We start from the raw sequence: 26,113 nt of genomic DNA on the forward strand, positions 1-26,113 counted from the left end.
ACTGACTACTGGAAGGTACCCTCAAGGAAAAACCTGGTTAAATGTGGTGCTTATCAAGTTTGTTTCCCTTACTTCAAGAGATATGTTCCCTCCAGATTCTGCTCAGACAGCAACATTTGGTTGTTCACCAGTTCCTTCAAGTAACTATTTTTTGGGGTTTTTTGTGTGTTTGTTTTGTTTTGTCCAGAGGCAAAATTATTATCAGCTGGAGTTTCAGAAACATATTCAAGTTCAGAAATCAGCTGAGTTAGGATTTAAACACAAATTTGGATGATAACAAATATCTCATATTCCACCCCAACAGTTTTTGGACCTGGAAGAGTTGAGATTTTTTAGGGAAGTGTAATTTTTTAGGGAAATACTAATTTACTTCATTGATAAATTTTAGACTTATTATAAGCATTGATTTCATATTTTAAATCAATCACCATGTTCCTTTGATCTGTGCTCGATTCCACACTCTGTGTCTACCAGAAGCACAATCTGAAGTACTTCTACACTGTTCAATGTATTATGGAACAAGCAACGACCCATTTTGAAAGGAATTTTATACACACATTCAACATGATTCTAAGTGGTTTAATTCAATCAATTCCATCTAAAGCTGCAAGTAATATCAATCTGTAAGTAGAGCAATAATACCAACATACAGTTGATTCTTGAAAAACACAGGAGTTAGGGGCACCAAACCCCTGCACAGCTGAAAATCCATGTATAACTTTTGATTCCCCCATAATTTAGCTATTAATAGCCTACTGTTGACTGGAGGCAGTACCAATAACATAGTTGACTGACACATATTTTATATGTTATATGTATTATATTCTGTATTCTTAAAGTAAGCTAGACAAAAGAAATATTATTAAGGAAATCATAAGGAAGAAAAAACAAATTTACAGTATTATATTTATTGATGCCACAAGTTTACATTGTCGTGTATAAAACGAATTGGGTCTGTTACCTGTACCTCTGAAACAAATAATACATTATATGTTAAAAAAAAAAAGAAGAAGAAGAAGAAGAAGATAGCAGGAGGGGAAGAATGAAGGGGGAGAAATCAGAGGGGGAGACGAACTATGAGAGACTATGGACTCTGAAAAACAAACTGAGGGTTCTAGAGGGGAGGGGGGTGGGGGGATGGGTTAGCCTGGTGACAGGTATTAAAGAGGGCACATTCTGCATGGAGCACTGGGTGTTATACGCAAACAGTGAATCATGGAACACTACATCCAAAACTAATGATGTAATGTATGGTGATTAACATAACATAATAAAAAAAAAGACGAATTGGGTCTGTTAGTACCTACATCAATACTATCTTATATGATACAAAACACTAGATATTATACATAGTATTAACACTAGACATCAAAAATGAAAAGATAATGTGAAAAAGAAATGCATATTTATTTAAAGGTGTAGCAATTCATGCAGTGATAACAAAGAAGCAGCAGTATGATTGCTTTATGGTAACCTAGTGTAATCGATATGATTGCTTCCTGGTAGCCTAGCCTTCACACTAATCAGTGAATTATTATAAAACTTGTATGGCATACAATATTACAGTCATATTCATAATACAGGATTGGAAACATTGTTATCTTTAAAAAAAATCTACCTGTGATGATAGGCTGATATGCAGTTTCTCCAATTACGAGAGAGAGAGGCATACTGTATGGTAATGTAACCTTGGAAAGCACAGTTATAAAACAATAAGAAAGCTAACACATTAATTTTATATTAAATATCACTTACCTTAGGCCTATGTAAAGATAGGTTATCCATTTCCATACAAGTCTTTGACACAGTGTTCTACATGATGAATACTTAGGTTATGATGATGATAATGATGGTGACACAAAAGTATCTCATACAGTTCTTGCCTATGGTTATTAGATTTTCACACAAATTCACTCACAACAGATGAGTTTATTACCTATACAGCATGAGGATTATTTACTACTCATTAAGTGGAAGTGAACCATCATAAAGGTCTTCATCCTCATTGTCTTCACAATGAGTAGGCTGAGGAAAAGGAGGAAGAGGAGGCGGGTTTGGTCTTGCAGTTCCAGAGGTGGCAGAGATTGAGGAGGTAGAAGAGGTGGAAGGAAAGGCAGGCATACTTGGTGTAAATTTACAGAAATACATTGTAATACCATTTTGCTTCTTTTTTCTCTAGATATGTTTCTATGCAGCACCAAGCCTTCTCCCACCATTTGCTTTGATTTCAGTGCCCATATCATGGAAGGGTTCATGTCACGAGAAAAAAAAAAAGAAGTCAAAAACATCATTGAATAATTGGAACCCTTCTGCCAGACTGTCTAATGTCAGTTTGTTTTCTGGCTCTGCTTCTTTTACATCTTCTTCCTTATCATCAAGGCACTGGTTCTGAAGCACGTGTCTCCATCAAGTCATCTTTTGTTAATTCCTCCAGTGTGATATCTATTAGCTCTTGAATTTCTCCAAGATCCATATCTTGAATTCCTTAACACCTCACCTTTTTTGTCATATCCACAATCTCTTCCATGATATTCTTCATTGGCTCTGTTGTAAATCCTGTGACATGTGGACACAGTTTTCTCTAGCAGGAATTTACTGTTTCAGACTTGATAGCTTTCATAGCTTTTCCTATAACAACAATGGCATTTTCAATGACGTAATCTTCCCAGAATCTGATGATGTTCTATCAGGGTTCTCTTCCATGGCATTGGCAAAGCTTTACATAGACTGTCAATCTTAAAGGCCCTTATGATCCCCTGATCTAGAGGCTGAATTAGAGATATTGTGTTTGGGTGCAAATAAACCACTTCAATACCTTTGGTGTTGAACTCATGGGGTTCTGCATGGCCAGGAGCATTTCCAGTACCAAAAGAATTAAAAAAAAAAAAACTTTTTTAAATTTTTTTTAAGATTTTATTTATTTAACATAGAGAGAGAGCACAAGCAAGGGGAGCAGCAGAGGGAGAAGCAGGCTCCCCACTGAGCAGGGAGCCCGATGGGGGGCTCGATCCCAAGGTCCTGGGATCATGACCCAAGCCAAAGGCAGACACCCAACCAACTGAGTCACCCAGGCACCCCTCAAAAGAACTTTAAAAGACAGTCCCTTATGGGCAAGTACTTCCTGACTTCAGGGACAAAGCATCAATGGGACCAATCCAGAAAAAGGATTCTCATTGTCCAGGCCTTATTGTTATACAACCAAAAGAATGGCAGCTGGTGTTTACCTTTCTCTTCAAGACTTGGAGGTTAGCAGCTTTATAGATAAGGACAGTCCTAATCATAAACCTGACTGTATTTCTACAAAATAGTAGAATCCCTGCCTGCCTTAAATCCTGGTGCTTTCTTCTTTTTCCTAACTAATCAGTGTCCTTTGTGGCTTTTTCCTCCCCCAGGATAGGGCACTTTGTCTGCATTAAAAACCTGTTCAAGCAGATATTCCTTCTCCTCAATGATTTTTTTTACAGCATCTGGAACTTGTCTGCTGCCTCTTAGTCAGCAGAAACTGCTTCTCCTGTTATCTTGACATATTTTAAGCCAAATCTCTTTCTAAAATTACCAAACCATCCTTTGCTGGCTTTAAATTCTCCAGCTTTAGAACCTTCACCTTCCTTTTGCTTTAAGTTATTATATAATGACTTTGTTTTTCCTCGAATCATATTAGAATCTATAGGTAGGCCTTTCTAATAGCAATCCTGCACCCATATAAAAGCTGCATTTTCAATATGACATAAAAAGGTATTTTGCAAAAAGTGCAAGGTTTTTGCACCCACTGGCACAGCTGCAGCGATGGCTTCATGAATTTCCTTTTCTTTTTTCACAACTGGCCTTACACTGTATTCATTCATCTTGAAATTGGTGGACAACCACAGCTGTAGACCTTAATCTATGGTACATATGAAGCAATTCAACTTTTTCTTGTAATGTTATGACTTTTCTCGGCTTCTTGGGAGCACTTCCAGCATCACTAGTAGAACTTTGTATAAGTCCCATGGTGTTATTCAAGGTTCATGGTATTATACAAAACACGATGAAAAATACACAAGAACAGGGGCACCTGGGTGGCTCAACTGGTTAAGGGCCTGACTCTTGATTTCAGCTCAGGTCATGATCTCAGGGTCATGAGATCGAGCCCCGGGGAGGGCTCCATGCTGGGCATGAAGCCTGCTTGAGATTCTCTCTCCCTCTCCCTCTGCCCCTTCCCTTGCCCACTCACTCTCTCTCTCTCAAAAAAAAAAAAAAAAAAAAAGCAAGAACCATAAGAGATCACTTTTAACTCGAATATGCAATTTTAAAAAGAGATGAACTATTCATACAGAGATGATTAGCATCACATGACATCTTAAGTGGATACTCCCAACACTTGAGCTTACCACACTAGCAACAGGAGGTTGCTACAAAATTATCACAATAGTACCGTATTACTATAGTCAATTTTTTGCAGTTATGATTTAATACTGCATCTTTACATGTTTAAATTTCTCTCAACTGCAAATAGCACCATATATGGTCCATGAGTATTTTCGTGTGCAAGTTTTGATACATTTTAACTTTTTAAAATAGACTTGTCTGTATTTTGTAGTAGTAAATGATAAAAACAGACTAGTATCTACATATATTTTATGCATTCATGACATACTTTTTCTTAATTTTATCAATATTTCTAGGCTGCAGGGGTTCATCTGTAGGTTTTTTCAAATCTTTGCAAATCTCAAAAAAACTTTCCAATGAACTTATTGAAAAAAAAATCCACATATATGTGGACCCAAGCAGCTCAAACCCATGTTGTTCAAGGGTCAACTGTACTCTCTACAAAGGATTTGTATCTGTTCTCAGCTAATGTGTCATTTAAAAGGGCCACTTAAATTCTTAATACCCAGGGATAGAAAATATTCTAAAACTATGAGGATACAGCATTTGAGAAAGATACACAAAGGTATAAAGCTTTTCATTATTATTATCAATTCAAGGCAGTGCGTGTTCTGGCCAAAAGTACTGGACCAAGAGGCAACAGCCTCCTCAGTGGTATCTCTGCTTCTTTTCTCACCATCCTAAACAGTCCATCTTCAAGATAGCAGCCGAAGTGATTGCTTTAAAAAATGAGTCATATTATGCCACTTTTTTGCCCAAAATCCTCTAAAGGCTTCCCATAGCATATAAAGTAAAGGTCAAAGTCCCCATAGTCACCACAAGGCCTTTCATGATTTAACTCCCTCTTAATCTCTGGTCTCAGCTACTGCTACCCCAACACCCTTGTTTATTCCACTCCAGCATACAGGCCTCGTGGCAGGCACACTCCTGCCTCAGGGACTTTGCACTTGTACTCCTTCTGCCTAGAATGGATTTTCCACAGATCTCTGTATGGCAACCTCCTTTACTTCTTTTAGATCTTTGCTTAAATATTATCTCATTGATGGCTTCCTTGATTATCATTTTAAATTGCAAGCCCCCACCCCAATCCCAACCTGGCATTTCTTATTCTCCTCCTTTGCTTTATATGAATCAAGAGCACTTAACCACATTCTGACATTCTGTACAATATACTTTACGTATTTATCTTATTTTCTGTCCTAGCCTACTAGCACATAAGTCCTTAAGGGGAGGTATTTTTTTCTATTTGTCTCCTGCTGCAATAAATAAACAACTTGATGAATAAGTGAATAAATGATCTGAGTGCTAGACCTAGTTCTACCATTAACTAGTAGCCTGACCCTGGGAAAGTCACTTAATCTCTCTGGGCCTCAATCTTCTCATCTCAGAGCTAAATACAAAGAACAAATGAAATAATACATACATACTTTATAAAAATTACTACCCAAATATATAATTTATTTGGTGGCGGTGGTAGTATTTTCACAGCCACTTCATGGCTAAGAAGAATAAAAATGTTCTACTTGGAAGAAAAAAACACAGGGACAAAATTGTCAGTCCAGTTACCAATGCATTAACAGCACCTGGGAAACTATTTGTCATTCAGCTGGTACACCTGCCCAACTGTTATGTGTCACTGAAGACCTATGTATTGGCACCAGGATTAAAGCACGTATGATTTGCTTGGGAATCCACCTCTTAACCTTTACTTGTGGGAATGCAAGGCCAATGCAATCCATGCCTACAGGATCTCCATCTCTGTGGTCATGCTAGTGCACATTTCTACAACAAAGCTGTTAAGGTGAGGCCTGGCCAAAGGACATACTTGCCAATCACGAGCTATTCAGCCAAAAGGAATGCTAGGAAACAGTTCCTATGCATGCCTGACAGCTCACTTGATCCACAGGTAGTTCTCACTCTAAGCTCCTAGTGTCATCCTATTGCTGAATTTTCCCAGGTAACCCTCCCCAAACCTTCCTCCTTATATTAGATCAACATAAACTCTATCATTCCTCTCCATGCAAATGTCACTGCCACCCGGACAAAAGTCATATGGCAAGGAAAAGGAAGCCTGGCGGAAGACAGTGACAAGAACTTCTCCCAAGTACGAAATGAATGCATGAGTGTTAGAACTGGCAACATGGATGCCAGGCTTCCACATGGACACATTCTCATCTTGAACTAAGGGACAATGTTATAGAAATTAAGAACTTGGGAAAGGACCATCACAGAGAAAGACATTTGAGATTCAAAAGTCTACAATAGGGGGTGTTAGGGGAGTCCAGAGATATGGCTAAAAAAATAAAATTTATCTTCCCACAAAATAAACAGCAGCGATTCCTACTAAGTTGGCTTGATTCTGGAAAGCCACATCTGAGAGTGTTTTCAATCATCTTAAAGTAAGTATGTTTGTAAAATGTCTTTTTGAGTTTGTTCATGATAAGGTCTACCATGAACTATCATTAATTATCCATATTAGCATGAGTTTTGGAATCACAGCTGAGACTTGGAAGGATTTATGGTTATGGTGGAACTTAAACCAGAAAGACAATCATCTGGCAAGCACCACCATTGGTCCTAATGTAATTGGTCTTGATCAACTATAATCCTTTGTCTAAGCCCTGGGGCACCAATGACATAAGAGAAAGATGAAAGGTGTTCTACGTAATAGCTCCTGGTATATAAGGACACCTGGGATTTTGCTGACACTCTACATGTAAGAATTCAGGGAAAGTTCACAGGGGCTTTCATCGTTGTTCACACTATTTTGGCCAAAAGTCTGCAGAACTAAATGGCTGTTTCTCAGTGTGGATCAAACATGTTGCTTCAACTGAATCCCACTTCCTAGGGTTTCAGTGAAAACATCCCAGTTATTCCTGAAAAAACAGATCTGGCACTGTTTGATTTTGAATGCCTTAAAAAAAAAACAAAAAACCTGTATGTTGTACTAGACCTAAGAAATTTCATTCATAGGAATTATTCTACTTTTATTTACTTTATTTATACAGAGCATCATTCCAAAAGGAAAATTTGAGACAACTTAGCAAAAACAAAATACATAATAAAAATAAAATGAGATTATTAAAAAAAGAAAAGTGAGTCAGTAAATAGCTACCAAAATACTTGGCAGTGAAACTGCAGATAGTTTTACCTGCTCTGTCTATGAAAACTGGAAGGCACAGAGTATGGAAAATGCACTCTGATAAATATGTCTCCTGCTACCCTCAGATGCATTCACAATATAAGCCAAAGCATGAAAAAAGGGCTCCAGGTGAGACAGCGCAGCTGTTAGTCTTCACAGTGGGCAGCATTCCTGGGGAGGCGCTGTCATTTCTTGGCTGCTTACCCATTCTCATCGTCCCAATATTTTGACAGCATTCCACATCTGGAAGCAAGATGACCCCCAAGTCCCGAGGCCCTCTCTGGAGTTGGCTTTTTCATCCTGGGTTGCTGAGGTTCAGAACTGAGACCCACATGGCAGTGCATCCCCTGGTCACAAGACCTGGGTTGAGAACACCAGACAATATGGCAGATCCCCAGACTCAGCTTTGCCAGAGACATACCTTCTGCCACCTGACTATGGGCCTGCATCTTTGTTTTACCCAAATCTGTTGAGGCAATCTATCATGATTATATTTTCAAGTGTTTAACCAAATGGTAATAAATTTCAATAATTTGGTTAAATGCCCAAGTGAAAATTGTCATTCAGTCAAATTAAAGAGGTTACCATCACTTGTTAAATCATTTTTGACTTAAGCAACTATATCTATCTATGCTTCTAACTCATGAATATACATTAAACCCATGATCAGATCCATAGAGCAAAATGGTAGATAAGGGGGGAAAAAATGATGCTTCTTTCTTAATCAAACTGGATGTCAAGGTAACCAACTAGTTAATAAAAGGGAAGTTTCTTTTTATAGAAATATTCTAGTTCATAAATAAAAGGAAATGCTAGAATTAAAAGAGCGCCATCCTGCAGCCTCTAACAGAATAATGGATCTTGGCAATGATCACTAATGGCTGGTAACTTAATGATCCAGTTATTAAATGCCTCCTGAATGGCTTATGGACCCCACCTACAGATTCTGATCAGGACTCTAGCTCCCAGTTTTTGAAAGTATAGAGGAATGGCGAACATGATCATTCAATCTAGACTGAAGGAAACAATGCAGAATAAATTATCTAATTTCTTGAATAAATAAATTACAAAGAAAAAAAGAGGGATGAACTTACAGATTAAAGAGACTAAATATTTATATCAACCAATTACAATGTATGGACTCTCTGGATCTTGACTCAAACATATGGACTCTTGGGATAGTTGATGATATTTAAAAAAAAAACTATTTTTTCGTGTGATAATGGCATTATGGTATGTTTTCTAGAAAACTGCTTATTTATTTATTTAGAGCGAGCACCCAAGCAGGGGGTGGGGGGGGGGCAAAGAGAGAGGGAGAGAGAGAATCTTAAGCAGGCTCCACACCCAGCGCAGCGCCCAACTTGGAGCCCGATCCCACAACCCTGAGATCATGAACTGAGCCAAAATCAAGAGTCGGAACTTAACTGACTGAGCCACCCAGGTACCCCTAGAAAATTGCTCTTTTAGAGATACATACCAAAATATTCATGGAGGAAATCAGATGATATGTGAGATTTGCTTTAAAATAACCTAAGATGGAGGAGTGAGCACGAGTGGGAATATACATGAAACACAATCAGCCCTAACTGATAACTGTTTAAGCTGAGTGAGGGAGGCTTCATTACATCGGTTTATTTTTAACATATTTGAAATTTTTCACAATACAGAACTAAAAAGTAAATATTTTTTAAAATCCACTGAAAGAAATAATATTGACAGGCCACTGATTGTTTTAGATGCAATACAAGTAATTTATGGATTAAGCCAGAGCCCACCAGAAAAGCATCTGTGGCACCCATGGGCGTGTGTGGACCAAATATTACGTGGTGGATATCAGGAGCCCAAAGAGAAGAGCAGTATAACCAACCGCTCACGAATTGCCTCATGGTGCTCATGCTAAAGGGTTATCCGTAATACTGCTAACTGTCTTACATTACAGTATCCTCCTTATACATATCCTTGAAAGAAATTTCTTTCTGGTTCTAGAATCAGGAGATTTTAAGATTCCCTCAAGCATGTAGATTTTTAGTATCACACCCATTAGGATGCCTATTAACAAACGACACATGCTGGCAGGGATGTGAAGAAACTGGAATCCTTGTGCTTTGCCAATGGGAATGTAAAAGGATTCAGCCATTGTAGAAAACAGGATGGCAGTTCCTCAAAAAATGAAACATTGGATTACCATACAATCCAGCAATTCCACTTGTAGGTATATTCTTTAAGGAATTGAAAGTAGGGTCTCGAAGAGATATTTACACTCCCATGCTCATAGCAGTATTATTCACAGTAGCCAAAAGGTGGAACTAACCCAATTGTCCTTCAATAGATGAATGGATAAACAAAAAGCATATATATTTGGTAGAATATTACTTGGACTTAAAAAAGGAAGGAAATTCCAACACACATCACAACATGGATGAATCTTGAAGACATTATGCCAAGTGCTAGTCACAAAAGGATAAATATTGAATGATTCCACTTAACTGGAGCTATCTAGAGTAGTGAAACTCAGAGAGATGGAAAGTAGAATAGGAATTGCTGGGGGCTGGCTGGAGGCAGAATGGAGAATTATTATCTAAGTGATACAGAATTTCAGTTGGAAAAGATGAAAAAGTCCAGGAGATGGATGGTGGTGATGGTTGCACAACAGTGAGACTATTCTTAATGCCACTAAACCATACACTTAAAAATGGTTAAAATGGCAAATTTTTAGTATGTATATTCTATCACAAGTTTTAAAAACTGAAACCAACCATACAACTAACTGATCTTCACAATGCTACTAGAAAATATAAAGCCAAATTTGTGGCCAACTTTTATAAATTATATTATGACATGCACTATTTGTATACTTCATTTCTCATATTTTTCTTTGGTCTAATATTTACCTAATTCTAATGTATGCTATTTTGCCATGTCTTGTATCCATTTTAATTTTCCTTTATTTTATTTTATAACAAGGCTCAAGGTAAATGGTTGGGAGGAGTAAGAGCAAGAGAGAATATTCCGCTTTATATTATCTGCAACATGGGGTTCAGTATTTTTCTTAAAAATGTTAGTTGAGTTAAATCCAATAATTACCTCTAGTTTTCGTCATTCTCCGTATCTACACTTCTCTTCTAAAGAAGCTAATTCACAGAGAAGCAGTAGATATATAATTGTTTCTCTTGCACATCCTATTTAGCATTTTTTCTCTGTAGAGATTTAAGAAATTACCGCCATATTTGTAAAATAAAATTATATAAATCTTCATTTTCAAAACTTTTTAAAAAGTTGGTCAATTGCATGGTCACTGTATACTAGTGATAACAGTGAAATAATTAGCCACAACTGATCAACTCAATAGTTGAGGCCAAAAGAGAAATCATGGCACTTTTTGAGAGTTCTGTATTGATTCAGAAGGACGCAACCAGTCTCATTTAGACGCATGATGAGAATGGCCTAATAGAAAGTTTAACAAGAGCTGGTCGGTACTGGGCCAACATTAGATTAGTTCTCCACTAATGCAATCGGTTATCCTTCAAAATCCCTGAGTCACAGGACTCATCAGGTATTATGCAGGAGAGATTATAGATCAAATGGAACTAACTAATGTTGCAGTCAATCGCCTGGGGCCTGGATCTGCAGAGTGCTCTGACTGGGGAGACCAGGTGGCCTCCCGGGGAGCACCTCACCAGCCGTGGGAGGTGGGGGGAGGACTTATTTTCTGGTTCTTACATGCATTCCAAATGGTTGAGGTTGGTGGACACATGATCATCAAACATTACTGGATTCGGATTTACTCTTTTCTACAATCAGTTCAGTTCCATTCTCTAAGCATAGAAATCCCCACCCACACTCCAGCTTCCATCTTCTAAATATATCCCCCCCTTCACCCTCCCCACCCCAGGATACCCTCTCAGACTCCACACCTGTGCTCTTCTGGACCAGATCCGGTGGACTGCACCATTCTAAGCAATGCCATACAATCCAAATGGGATTTTCAGCTAGGTCTCTTCACCCTTCCCTATATTATATGACCTCTCCATGCTCAAAAAGAAAATATAAATTGAGATCATCACGCACATGAAAAAGACATATAAAATAAAATATATCTTAAAACATGTCCCTAAATGCCCAATTATTGTCCCTCAAAGGTGCTTCAGATTATGTGGGAGGAAGGCCTATTTTTGTTTCCCCAAGTGCCTCATCACTTAAGAAGTTTGCACCAGTTAGCGGCCTGCTGTTCTAACAGTCTTGTGAATTTAGATTGTTTAGTTAATTATAAACACATTTCAAAGTCATTCTTTCTGGCCTTTTTCCTAGAATGAGTGACTGCCACTCTACAGCTCACAGAATGGTCTTCAATGGTTTTCAGTCAAGGTTCAGGGAGAAATATGCCACACCGGGATTTGATTATTTACCAACATAATGTTGGATTCGAGCCAATGAGACACCAATATATTTTCCTTTGAAGTCTGACATATTGCCTGCTGCTTTCAATGCTGTTTTCTTGGCTAGCAGACAAAATAACTGTGGCTGTTTCAAAATTCACCTCCAATTGAAGTCGGGGGGGAAAATGTCTTATGATTGGTTCATCTTACAGACACCAACCTCATTCTCCTTTGGGGTGCTGAAGGTGAGGCCCCTGGACTGGGGTGCATCTGTGGGCCTGTGCCAGCCACGGGCCCCTGCTCCAGAATCAGCTGTTCCACACACTTATTTGAGAAACAGTCTGGTGAATTCTTGGCACCCGGCTAGAAACAGAGATTTGTAACAAGGTCATCGGCACATTTCCGTGATATCTTGGATTGTCTTTTGCTCCCTTTCATTTGAGAAGCCTTAAGAGAACCTGACAAAGAAAACATGTTTTGTAAGAGTTTGAGATCACAGAGCCATTGCTGTCAAGCTATTGGGAGCCTAAAAACCCACTCTAAGAATTCATGGAGACCCTTCTGCTGTTGTCACTGGTATCAATTCCTGTACATTAAGATTCTTCGCTGCAGAACCTTACCTTGCAGCAAACAGCTTTGGTGTGGGTTTCTAAATGATAGGATCAAAGGGTTTCTTGTTAGAAGTAATTTTTTCAAAAAGGTTTAACGTTCTTAAATAAAACAAATGTTTATTAACTAAGAAGAAAGGCTCTTAAAGGCTATTTAGTCCATTTCTCAATTGGTTAGGAATGACTACTCTATCATTTAAATACCTCTAGTGATGGAATGCTCATTCACCCTGTATCACTGGACACTAGTAGTACAATATTAAAATTGCAAGGGCATAATCAGATCAATTATCCATCTCTTCTTACTAAAGAGCTATGAGCCAGGTTTTATAAATTTCAATTAACTTTTAATTTCAAGTCATTCAGAAAGAATATAACAATATTTATTGAGGAAAATCTTGGAAGTTAGTAGAGCTACTGGTGTTGATACTATATTGTATATAATGTAAGTCTAGTCTACCACATTGTAATTTTTTTCATTTGTGTACTTCATTTAATATATCTATGTTCATTATTTTTTTAAAGATTTTATTTATTTATTTGACAGAGAGAGAGAGAAGGAGAGCATAAGCAGGGGGAGCGGCAGGCAGAGGGAGAGGGAGAAGCAGGTTCCCCGGAGGAAGGAGCCTGACATGGGGCTCAATCCCAGAACCCTGGGATCATGACCAAAGCCGAAGGCAGCCGCTTAACTGACTGAGCCACTCAGGCACCCCTATGTTCATTATTTTTTAATTTCAACTTTACTCAAAGTGTATTTATTACTCTTGGCACAATAGTTTATAATATACACTCTTATTATAGGGTAACATTATATCCCAGTTGCCTGAAATCCTTCCAGTTTGTACCTCATTGTTTTAACATAATTTTTAACAGCACCCTTTCACTCTCAAAAGCATCCTACTTTGGATGATAAATTTTATGGTAAAGTACTGTATTTTAAAGTTTTTAAAAACTGTATTTCATTTTTTTATTTTTTTTAAGATTTTATTTATTTATTTGTCAGAGAGAGAGCACAAGCAGGGAGCGTGGCAGGCAGAGGGAGAAGCAGGCTCCCCACTGAGCAAGGAGCCCAATGCAGGACTCGATCCCAGGATCCTGGGATCATGACCTGAGCTGAGGGCAGATGCTTAACCAACCGAGCCACCCAGGCGTCCCAAAAACTGTATTTCATTTATTTAAAAAAATGTACTAAAAATCTTCCCAAATTCACAAATATTCCCAACACCCAACTTCTCTATATTTTCCTCAATTAATAACTTTTTATTTTATTCTGAAATGAGAAATCTTGACTATGGAGTATTTTTAATAAGATGAAAAAAGTTGTTCTGGGTTTAAAAACAACCACCACAGGGCGCCTGGATGGCTCAGTCGTTAAGCATCTGCCTTCGGCTCAGGTCATGATCCCAGGGTCCTGAGATCGAGCCCCGCATCAGGGCTCCGTGCTCAGAGGGAAGCCTGCTTCTCCCTCTCCCATTCCCCCCGCTTGTGTTCCCTCTCTCGCTGTCTCTCTCTCTGTGTCAAATAAATAAATAAAATCTTAAAAAAAAAAAAAAAAACTACCACGGAGAGGCTGGAGCCTGTGCTCTCTGCGTGGATGGGGTGGCTCACTGCCAATGGGATGTCATTTTATTAAGTTACTGAGAGCCGGAGAGAACCTTTCTAAGTCAGGCACAGCAGGCTGGCAAATGTAACATGGATGTCCTCATGCCTGAGAAAGCATTCCCACCACTTGACCAGATTTCTTTCATCTTTGGGTGCCTCAGTTTCTCTGTCTCTACAGAGCACAATAATGCCCACTTCACAGGGCTGTTGTGGGATTAAAGGGATGATAGCCATAGGGCACTCTCAGCCACCAGGAACAAAGACATTAAGTAATTGCAAAATGTTTGGTTCTGCTTCTCCAGCTTGTGGAAAAAGGGCTCCCACTGACTTGAAAGAGAGCATCATATACAGACGAGGAGAAGCCCACTGGGCGAGCAGAGCCTATTACCTTCATTACCATTGTCCTAAAGTGCAGAGGACAGAAAGAGCAACAAAGAAGCTTAGGAACTGTGGCCACACAAAAACAAGCCAAGGACTAACAAATGGGCCACGAAAGAAAATCTGAAAAAATGAACATCTTAGCTTAAAAATAATCTGTGAAGATTATATACCAGAAATGAAGGAACCACCTATCTATTCTTTGGTTACTTGATAGAATGACGCACTCATGTGTTTTTCACAGTGAGGAGCGTGCACTGTCCTCACACTCCACCTTCTTACGTTATCCACTCTAAATGCCTAATGGCAGTTCAACGACCACTTTAGAAGTGGATTAAATTTAAAAGTTCCTATGTAGACAGCATTCTGCAAAGTACATTCAAATGACTAACCAATAGATAATAAAATTGAAACTGGTAATACTATTTGGTCATAAGACATTAAGACTTAGAAGGCTGAAGAATGAGTTGGGACGAGTAGAACATGCCATTGGTGCTTTGGCGAGCTCAGAGTCAAGCAGGTGTAAGACATTCTCCTGTACATTAATTTATGCTACTAACATCAAATGGGTAAAAACGATAAATAGTAGGAGATGTCATTGCAATAGTATTTTCCCAGCAAAAGCTGTATCTCAAGAGTCCTTCAGAGCACTCTGGAAATACACAGAAATTCACATATCAGTTTGCTAAATTGACTTGGCTGGAAAGCATGCTTTTGTGCATGGATCCAGCTGAAAGGCATTTCTGCATCTACCAGACTTGCCCCATGGCTCCTTCAACCAGGGCTAAGAGTCAGGGTACATCATAAAAAGACTGTGGGCTTCAGGGTCAGTTAGACCTGGACTCAAATTCTCCCTCCACCATATCACTGGCTGAATGGCTTCAGGTAAGTCACAGGAGCTCTCTGAGAAGAGGATTACAGGCTCCTACCAGCCTCTCGAGGGGCCAGGAGGATTAGATGTCCAACATACGTCAAAGAGCCCAGCGCTATATGCTTGGTTTAACGTTTTCAGTAGAGCTATAAACAACCTGGAATGAGAGAAGGCCACCCCCAAAACCATCTGTTGCCTCTCTCCACGGCAGGCCAGGAGGACAATATAAAATGAGACCAGTTTTTAAAACATTAATATAAAATGCTTGCACATACTTAACCCAAAAAGGGGCCTTAATTTAAGCGTGTGTAAGAGCCAAACTGCAGTTCTCATAATGTAAAAATTCTTAGAATGTCCAAAAATACTCTATTTTTACAATCAGTGTAACTCTGCACTTGTAGAAATTGTACACAATCCTCCTCTTTTAAAAGCCACACACCTTGGCCATTCACAGTGGGTTTCCGGGGGACCGCCTGATGCCAGATGAGTGTTAGGTCTTGAATATATGAGATGCCGACGCAAAGGGAACAGGTCTCAGAGCACTCTGTCAGCCCTCTGGTTCTACAGGTGACAAACCAAAGCTTGGAGAGAGGAATGTGCTAGTCCAAAGCCAAACAATGAAGGCCATGGGTTAGGATTTTTAGGAAAGGCACTATAAACCAAAACCGTGACAAATAATAACAATAATCTCATCACAGAGTTTTATTCACTGATACTTCCAATTCTCTGGCATCATTGCCTGCCTGGTGCTCAGTCTGTCCTTTGGGAAGGAAGCTTTCCTCCAATAGCACAACAGAGGGAAACCTGCTAAGATGGGGCAGTCTCATTTTATATTTCCCAACATGACAGGGAACTGAGTTTCTAACATGTCTGGGGATGAAAAATCTGAAAGACCAAAAAAAAAAAAAAAAATCATCAACGTAACCCTTTGAGGACCAATGTGACTTCTGCTGTCCCCTGTGAACAGTCTTAAACCCACAACGCCAGTAAAACAGCATCATTGAACGTTAAGTCCTCAGAGGAGGGTTAACAAATCAAATACTTTGCACACATTTTTAGAGTGTCCATTATGCTTTTTGCTACAAAAATTAAATTCTCCATTTACATTTCTGAGCATAATAATTTCTAACCACTGATCACTGTATTTTAAAAGGTGATAGCCCATACAGAGCAAGATTTACAAACACCCAGGCAGAATTAGCTCCCTGTTTCATAACTCTGCAACTGTTAATCATCATTGATTACTAATTCTGGTTCTATCTCTGTGAATAAATTAATGCTTTCTCCTGAATAGGCTAATTTAGAGATGGGTCATCCTGAGGCTAATTTCCATCTCAAAGACACCTCCATGCTTAAAGCAGTTTTACACCAAAAGCCCTTGTAGGGGACCATCAAGATCAGGGTAGAAAGGAAGCTAGAGGATGGCATAAAGTCAGGGGGACTTCAGGGTTTTAGAATGGGACAGATAATAAAACCCTTCTAAAGGCTGAGGGGAAGGATCCAGAAGATACGAGAAAATGAAAATCCAGAGGACAGAGGCAATAATCCCTGAGAAATTGATAAAGGATGGGCTCTGGGGCCCCCAGGGCATTGCTAGAGGGAAGGGGGGAGAGGGGAGCTAAAAGGAAGAGGAAGTCAGGAAGAAGAGGGAAAGAGGAGGGGAAGGGAGAGAGAAGGAGAAGAAGGCAGGCAAAGAAAGTGCCAGGTGTAGAGACATTTTGAAGGAAGTTTAGGGGACATTAAATATGGAAGTCAGGAGCCATGAATTAAAAAGGACCTTGTCACCAAAAGGTTTGGAATCTAACAGAGAAGTTCTGCTCAACCACATAATTGTATAATGTAAATATATACTCAGATTAAATTTTATTCTGTTTAAGACATTTTAACTGATTTTTTTCTAAGGAATATGCTGAATTCATAATGGAAGACAAAGAGATTATTCAATTAGATTGATTTTTGTGGAATAACAACTCAAAACTTCTTGAACCCCAGCCTTTGACAAAATTACATATCAGTGTTGGGGGGATCCCTTCTAGGGAAGAAAAACTCAAACTGTAAATTATCAGGTTAATTCACAGTGTGGACGAAAGAAATAGCAAATACACAGTTTGATATTTGGTTTGCAAAGTGAGAAAAGAAAGCATATTAAATTCTATAGAATAAGCTTTTCTGATCCCAGAAATACTAAGAACTCGATAGGTTTTTTTTGGCTCCGATGACTTGTAAATATCTAGAAGAGCCCAGATTTTGAAGCCCTGAGGACACTTGCTAAAACTCAGAAATTTGGCACTAGTCTTTGCACACAATTTGGGTTTTCTTTCAGAGTTGATATCTTACCAAATACAGCCATCTGTGTTCCCTCTGGGAAAGGTTCAACTGTTCTATTGCCATTGACATGATGTTTGGCTAGAAAAAAAAAAAAGGGAGAGAAGGAAAGAAAGAAATACAAGTTAAGTGTAAAGTTCCACACACATACTAACACATGTCATTAAATGTGTCAAAGAGTCTATTTCTCATTTTTAGCTAAAAATGGCACCAAAGCTTACCCTTTTAAGAGAGTTTCATTTATTTTGTTTTTAATCTCAGTTACTGAAGAGCCTCGAGATGGTCTAGTTCAAGTGCATGGTTTTACTAATGAGGGTGCCAAGGCTTGAGCTTGCACAGAGCCGTATGGCTGGTGGTGGCAGAGCCAGCCCAGCCCCAAAGCTCCTGACTCCTGGCCAGAGGGGCCACACAGCACCAGGCCAGCCCCTGAAGAAGAAGGGAAACTTGGGGTTCCAGGGTGAACTGGGGAGGCTTCCTCTGAAGACTCCTGATGATCAGAATATTGACCCAATCAATGAAGTGAGCCACGAGGACAGCAGGGTAACACTGGGGCCAATTTTTCAAAAAACAGAATAGCAGAACACATCATTTCACTACAATTCAAGTACTGTTTCCAGGAACCACAAACACTTGCCTTCTTAAAGACCAGATGGATATTCCAGGGTTTCTTCCTACTCTTCATCCACCCTGGTTCCTTCCGCCAACACCCTTCCCACCCTGGACATATTAAGGACTTGGAAATAAAAGGTGACCAGATTATGGTTTTCCAGCATTAACTTGTTCTCATAACCCCTCAAACTGTAGTCAGATAGAGCATAGCTGAGTATGATCCATCTAGGAGTACTTGAATAATATCCTTAGCAATTCTTGAATATGGGCATTTATGTTGAAAATACATAAGCATGGCTAAAAAGCCTTGACGCTGCATCATACCGCACATATATTTTGATTTCCTGGGTCCTGTTTGATTTATGGAGCACTGGCAAAGGGCTCAGCACGACAGTCAGGCTGTCTGGGGGCTGGTGAGAGGATGACACAGTTCCTGCCCTCGTGATAAGTACAATTACCTTCAAGAGGTAAAAATGTCAAACTTTACCAGAAAGCTTACAATTATGTGCCAAGTCCTGGAATGGGGACGAAAGGTACTGTCAAGAGTTCGCAAAAGGGGAATAGCAAGCTGGGAAGTGAGAGCCTGGAGGAAGTGCTACCAGCACAGAATCTTGAAGGAGAGGCAGGGTTAGGAAAGGCAGAGAGTGAGGTAGCAACTTGAATGAGAGCCACAAGTCTGGATGTGACCGAGGCATCATCCGGGGCCAGAATCAAGTCTAGTCTGGGCATAGCAGAGGTGATACGTTGAGAAGCAGTGGCCATGAAGGACAGATTGGTAGGCAAGGACCAGGTCGTGGAAAGTCTTAAGAACCCCATCCAAACCCATAGTAATCCCAGGCAGCCTCTCCAGCACACTGCAAGTCTTTTAGAACCTGAAGGCTTATGAGGCTCAGTCAAGTTTAGACACCCTCTTCAGGTTACCATCAATTCAGAGGCTCTCACTGGTTCTTCAGTGATGCTGGCACTAGCCTAGGAACAGAAAATCTGGAGGAAGGGAAGAGAATAGCCCAGGTCCCAGGTAGCCATGGGACCTTGTCAAGCACTCGTTAATATGGTTAGAACCATTGGTTGCTGAATCCAAAGAAGCATGATAAGGCTTGACGTGGAGGTCACAGTTCTGTTCTACAGTCAGCACCCCACAGCCCCTGCCTGTGGTTCTAAAAATGTTTGTCTTTACACATATCAAGAGTTGTAAATCCATTCAATCTTTGACCCACTAATCCCACTCATAAGAATTCAAACTAAGGAATAATGTAAGGGGGAAAGAAAGGTGATACATATAACAATATTTATTACTTATAATAATGAAATTTTAAAACCAATTGAATATCCAAAAGTATTAATGTTGCTTAGAAAACTATAATTCATGATTTATCAAAAGCATGTACTATAATGCAACATTTTAAATAGAGCATTTGAAAGACATAAAAATGTGAAAAAATATTTGGGATAATGGTAAGTGAAACAATCCTATTACAACACTGGATGTAGATTATAATGACAACTAATTAAAATACGAATGCTGGGTGCCTGGGTGGCTCAGTTGGTTGGGCGACTGCCTTCAGCTCCAGTCATGATCCTGGAGTCCCGGGATCGAGTCCCACATCGGGCTCCCTGCTCAGCAGGGAGTCTGCTTCTCCCTCTGACCCTCTTCCCTCTCGTGCTTTCTATCTCTCATTCTCTCTCTCTCAAATAAATAAATAAAATCTTTAAAAAAAATAAAAAAATAAAAAAATAAAAAAAAATACGAATGCTTATAGGAAAAGAGAAATGTTTCTCTGGGAGAGAAACATACAAAAATGAAAACAACTAGGGAGATTATGCAAGATATTTACCTTTATTAATTTCCTTTGGCATTGTTAGATTCTTATTTTCTAAATGAAAATATGTTTGTTCAGATTTTTAAGAATCAACAAAATTATGGATTAAGAAATTTTTTCCCAAGTACTTGATTTCCCAGGACAATCCATCAAGGCTTATTTATAGCCCAGCCGAAACACTACACATTTACCATGAAAAGTGTAGCCTATTTCACACCTCCTCTCAGACAGTTCAAAAGATGACCTTCCACTCCAAACATGGCCCTCTACCAGCATCCCCACCTCTGGGAACAGGACTGTTGTCCTATCCTTTCTAGGCATCCTTGCCCGTTCTTGAGCCCTCACAACCCACACCTAATCTATCACCAAATCGAGCTAGTTTTACCTTCCAGACATCCAAATCCCTCTACTTCTTCCCTTCACCATCAAATCATTGTGGCCCCTACTGTGGCTTCTTTGCCTGGACTCCTATAAATGCCTCTAGGTCATCTATGTCCCCTCTCCAATTCGCTCTTCCCAGTGCAGTCACAATTACCTTTCAAAAAGAAAGACAAACTCGGGCACCTGGGTGGCTCAGTCGGTTGGGCGACTGCCTTTGGCTCAGGTCATGATCCTGGACTCCCGGGATCGAGTCCCGCATCGGGCTCCCTGCTCGTCAGGGAGTCTGCTTCTCCCTCTGACCCTCCCCCCTCTCATGCTCTCTCTATCTCATTCTCTCTCTCAAATAAATAAATAAAATCTTAAAAAAAAAAGAAAGACAAACTCATTGTATGACACAAACTCCCCAATTTCCTCCCCCACCTTCTATGGCTTCCCACTGCTCTTAGGCTAAAGTAAAAACTCTAATGTGGCTTTCAAGGACCCATGTGGTCTGACCACCTCAGTCCCTCATTCCCTCTACTACCGTTGCTTTCTTGGAACCAATGACCTTCTACAGTGCTCACCAGAGCTTCACCTTACACTTAGTTATTACCTGGACAAGCAGACTATAAGCACAGGGAGAGCAGGGCTCATTGCTCTTTTGGGTCACCATTTTGATAATTCTAGCCCAAAGAGGGATAATGCATAGGTGTTCAATAAATAGCTGTTAAATTAAGGATGGAAGACATAAACAGTAGTAAAAAGTCTCTCTTCAGCCATTATGAAAGATATATTATTTGATACACTAAAGACATCTCTCTCTTTATACGTACATATGTCCCTGACACAAAAATGATCACTGAAAATGGCCACTCAAAAGTAGTTTCCCCAGCCAGGTGGCCCAGAGACCAAGGAACTCCTCTCTGTTCCTCTCCGTAAAAGCCTGCCCCTCTTCCCATCCAATTCACCTCTCATCTGAGAAGGTGGCAATGCCAGAGGGGGAGGAAAGACTAGAAATGCTACCTGAACTGGAGAGGAAGAAGGAAGTTCAAATGCACTCTCTCCTCAATGTTAAGGTTCCCCTGGACCCTGTCTTATCTTTTATTCTAGAGCCCGAGGCACAAGGATAACAGGGTCTATAAACCTGATTTTGCATTTTCTTCTGAACTGCAGCTGAGTCAGCTCCTGGACAGCAAAGACAGAGCATTAGCCAAGAAGAGATAGTACAGTGTCGACCGCTAAGGACATGGGCCGTAGAGCAAGACTGCCTTGACTTTGAACCTCAGTTCTCCCACCTCCTAGCTGTAGGAATGTGGCTTAGTCATTTAACTTCTTTATGCCTCAGTTTCTTCATTTGTACAAGTTTCCTCATTTGTACCTACCTTGTGGGCTGCTTTAAGAATTAAATTAGTTAATATATGTAAAGCACTTAGAACAGTACCTGGGACATAGCAAATACCTCTTAACTACTAGACTAGAGTCATCCTCTATGTGTGAACTTTATTTTTCACAACAAGATCTGAGTCAGGAATGACAAGTACATGACACATGATATACCTCTCCTCCACTTCCATGCTCATGGCAGACACCACTAATCAACCACAGCATACTTTCTCAGTTCCCTAATGAGACCACAAAATCTTTTCTGAACCTAGCATCCTACAGAGTCTCTTTTTAGATATACATGCATATGTGGCAAAACTGTTTTGTCATTGCTGGTCTAAGTGAATAAAACAGAAAGATGGACAAGAAAAGAATCCATTTTCCTTCTCGTTTCTACATGATAAATTGCAATTTAAAAAAAAAAGATCCTTTGAAAACCCCCAAAACTCTACATATAGCTTTAGGGATAAAACAGGGGGAAATCTAAGTGCTCCTTTCCATTTCATGATGCAAGAATGGTGAGTTCTTAAAAACCAAGCAATGGCAGTTCTACTCCTAGAAACCAAGGCTTAGCTTCCAAGGGCACTTTCCTGTTGAAACTCTGCTGAGGCAAGTATTTGGGAGCCAAAGAACCAGAGATCCTTTAAACACATTAGGTAGGTCATTAAGATCTGGGGGGGAGGGGTGGGCTCATTTGGGAACCTAATGAGCATTTATAAATTTTTTTTTCAAAATTGGTGGCACATGTCACCCCAGAAACAATCAAACTGACTAAACAGAAAAGTCGTTCATTGATTGGATACTAACTATTGATTACCAGCAGAGCATGAAATGGAGACGGGAGAGGGTCACTGACAGGGACAGCTGTTGCTCAGACACAGCAGGGTGGATGCCTCCAATCTGGCTGGACGGGGAGCTATCCCTGCCCCCACTCCTCAGGGGCACATTCCAAAGCCACATGCTCCAGGAGGACAACCTCTGCTGATGGCCATGATGTGTCCTCAGTCAAGGGTATATGAGGACAAGGAATAGATTTTCATTTATCTTGAAAGCCCAGTGCTTGTGGAGCAGCAAGGTTAATTAGTGCAAGATTGGGTCAAAGTCAACTATCAGAGAGATGCTGAAGGTGATTTGGGGGACATGTTTAAAAGCTTTAGAAGATGATAAGGACACTGTTTTTTTTTTTCTTTTGTATTGTGAATATCTAATGCACTTCAAACTTTATGACTGTTTTCTTCCTTGAAAATAATGCAATGAAACTGTTCAATAATATACCTGCAACAATACAAATTCAGACATAAACCAACCAGTGATTAGCTCTATGTCCTGTGTTCAAACAGAGAGAGAGCTAAAACTCATATCTTCTGGGTGAGGTCAGAGAGGTGGGATGAGACAGGTAAATGGCAGGGAAATGAGGGACTGGAGGGTGGGCCTGCAAACTCTCACTATTCTCCTGTAGGGCCAATCTCTTCCAGTCTAGGTGACTATGCCAACACTACTGAATTCGAGACTCCAGGAACTGTGTTGTTGCTAACCTGGGAGTCTTGCTCAGCTACTAGACCCAGAACCATCCCAGGACTGGAACAGCCTTGTGTCAGACTAAAGCCTCAGAGCTACGGGTCAGTTAACAGTGCAAGCTCCTCCCAGTCACGCTTTTAACCCTGCAAAAACCCAACTCATACTTCTCAAGTGTTATTATCAATTATTCATGCTGCTACAAACCTTACTGGTGGTGATTAGCTTCAGTCTGGGGCTGGAGTAAAAGTACCTTTATTTCATTCATATGGTAATAAAATCTGTCAAAAATCTGTCAAGCCCCAAAACAAAATATGGTCTCACATTCCCTCTCACTGTCTGTTTCTTTGTGGCTTTCTCCAGGCCGCAAATTCCTGGGGTCTCAATGGACAAGTCAAACTGGAACTAAGCAGGATTCATATTTGGCCCCCAAGCCCTAGCTCTGGACCAGCCTCTCCTGTCTCCAGCAGAGGGGCCCTGGATCATACTGACCAAGCATTCTGGGCCCTGGTCCTGCCAAGATGCCCTCTATAGCATTTTCAGGATGATTTGATGACTGTGAGCATGAATTTGTAAAGAAAGAGGAGTCAGAGTCCTGAGGATGTACCTGTTGCCCAGTCCCTGAAATACGGGACAGGTACACTAGGAAAAGAGAGGTAATGATGCTTTTAGTCACCTATGCCAGAGGCACTGCGGGTCTATATTGTTCCTATACACTGTGGTCCTTTACATATTTTGTTATAATTTTTGGCTGTGGTGTTTTAAGGTGAAAGTCAACCTAGAGTGTTTTGCCTCCAACAGCGTACTCTGAATGTAAGGAGGGGAAGACTGGGAAGTTACATGGCAGTAGGCAAGTTGCTGGGACACTGCTCAGCCTGAGGGCAACCTTCTGCTCTCCACCCATTCTGCATCCAAAGAAGTCCGAGTCCTTCTTACTGACTAGTGAGGTGCATGCTAGAGGCAGATGGAATTTGTGGCCAGGAGAGGCTAGCAAGGAGTCCCCGGTAATGGCAATGGTAAAAATGAGACAAAAGTCCCCAACTGCTGTGGGTAAAGAGGGGGGCTTTCCTCTCAAAGCTCAAGGAGGAGGGGAAGGCCAGCCCTCACTGTGTTCCTCACATGGTGACCAACACTATATATAAGTGGGACCTGTCCTAAAAACAAAAGATAAGCTACACAAAAAGCAGAAGAAATCAGATGGAACAATTTAAGATTGTAGCTCTAAGAAAAAAATTCATGTCTCATTCAGGATTTTATCCTCATGCCTGACCACTGTCCCTCCCGTTAAATCCCATCCACCAACACCCTTCGCCCTTCTCCCTTGGCTCCATGTGCAGCAAACCTAACATGCATCTTGATGATATGATACTTTATGTGGAAAACCCAAAAGACTCCACCCCAAAACTGCTAGAACGCATACAGGAATTCAGTAAAGTGGCAGGATATAAAATCAATGCACAGAAATCAGTGGCATTCCTATACACCAACAACAAGACAGAAGAAAGAGAAATTAAGAAGTCGATCCCATTTACAATTGCACCCAAAACCATAAGATACCTAGGAATAAATCTAACCAAAGAGGCAAAGAATCTGTATTCAGAAAACTATAGAATACTCATGAAAGAAATTGAGGAAGACACAAAGAAATGGAAAAACGTTCCATGCTCATGGATTGGAAGAACAAATATTGTGAAAATGTCTACACTACCTAGAGCAATCTACACATTCAATGCAATCCCCATCAAAATACCACCAACTTTTTTCAAAGATATGGAACAAATAATCCTAAAATTTGTATGGAACTAGAAAAGACCCCGAATAGCCAGAGGAATGCTGAAAAAGAAAAGAAAAGCTTGTGGCATCACAATTCCGGACTTCAAGCTGTATTACAAAGCTGTCATCATCAAGACAGTATGGTACTGGCACAAAAACAGACACATAGATCAACGGAACAGAATAGAGAGCCCAGAAATGGACCTTCAACTCTATGGTCAACTAATCTTCGACAAAGCAGGAAAGACTGTCCAATGGAAAAAAGTCTCTTCAACAAATGCTGTTGGGAAAATTGGACAGCCACATGCAGAAAAATGAAACTGGACCATTTCCTTACACCACACACAAAACTAGACTCAAAATGGCTGAAAGACCTAAATGTGAGACAGGAATCTATCAAAATCCTTCAGAACACAGGCAGCAACCTCTTCAACCTCAGCCGCAGCAACTTATTCCTAGAAACATCACCAAAGGCAAGGGAAGCAAGGGCAAAAATGAACTATTGGGACTTCATCAAGATAAAAAGCTTTTGCACAGCAAAAGAAACAGTCAACAAAACCAAAAGACAACTGACAGAATGGGAGAAGATATTTGCAAATGACATATCAGATAAAGGGCTAGTGTCCAAAATCTATAAAGAACTTATCAAACTCAACACCCAAAGAACAAATGATCCAATCAAGAAATGGGCAAAAGACATGAACAGACATTTTTCCAAAGAAGACATCCAAATGGCCAACAGACACATGAAAAAGTGCTCAACATTACTCGGCATCAGGGAGATCCAAATCAGAACCTCAATGAGATACCACCTCACACCAGTCAGAATGGCTAAAATCAACAAGTCAGGAAACGACAGATGTTGACGAGGTTGCGGAAAAAGGGGAACCCTCCTACACTGTTGGTGGGCATGCAAGCTGGTGCAGCCACTCTGGAAAACAGTATGGAGGTTCCTCAAAAAGTTGAAAATAGAGCTGCCCTAC

At 40.1% G+C, this 26,113-nt stretch overlaps 1 protein-coding gene across 2 annotated transcripts in view; it reads right to left on the minus strand.

Annotated features, from left to right (window-relative positions):
• The window catches only part of MSRA (methionine sulfoxide reductase A), a 439,748-nt gene that overhangs the window by 250,803 nt on the left and 162,832 nt on the right, over positions 1-26,113 (minus strand). The window contains exon 2 of one of the 2 annotated variants that reach the window (XM_025873759.2): positions 17,683-17,751. The exons of the other annotated variant lie outside the window; for it this stretch is intronic. Coding sequence (XP_025729544.1) covers positions 17,683-17,751 — 69 coding nt within the window. The remainder of the gene's footprint in view (positions 1-17,682; positions 17,752-26,113) is intronic. 2 annotated transcript variants of the gene reach the window in all.

Source organism: Callorhinus ursinus, unplaced genomic scaffold, assembly GCF_003265705.2.
Source record: "Callorhinus ursinus isolate GAN/ISIS: 27379988/994484 unplaced genomic scaffold, GSC_fseal_2.0 scaffold4, whole genome shotgun sequence".
NCBI classification, from domain to species: Eukaryota; Metazoa; Chordata; class Mammalia; order Carnivora; family Otariidae; genus Callorhinus; species Callorhinus ursinus.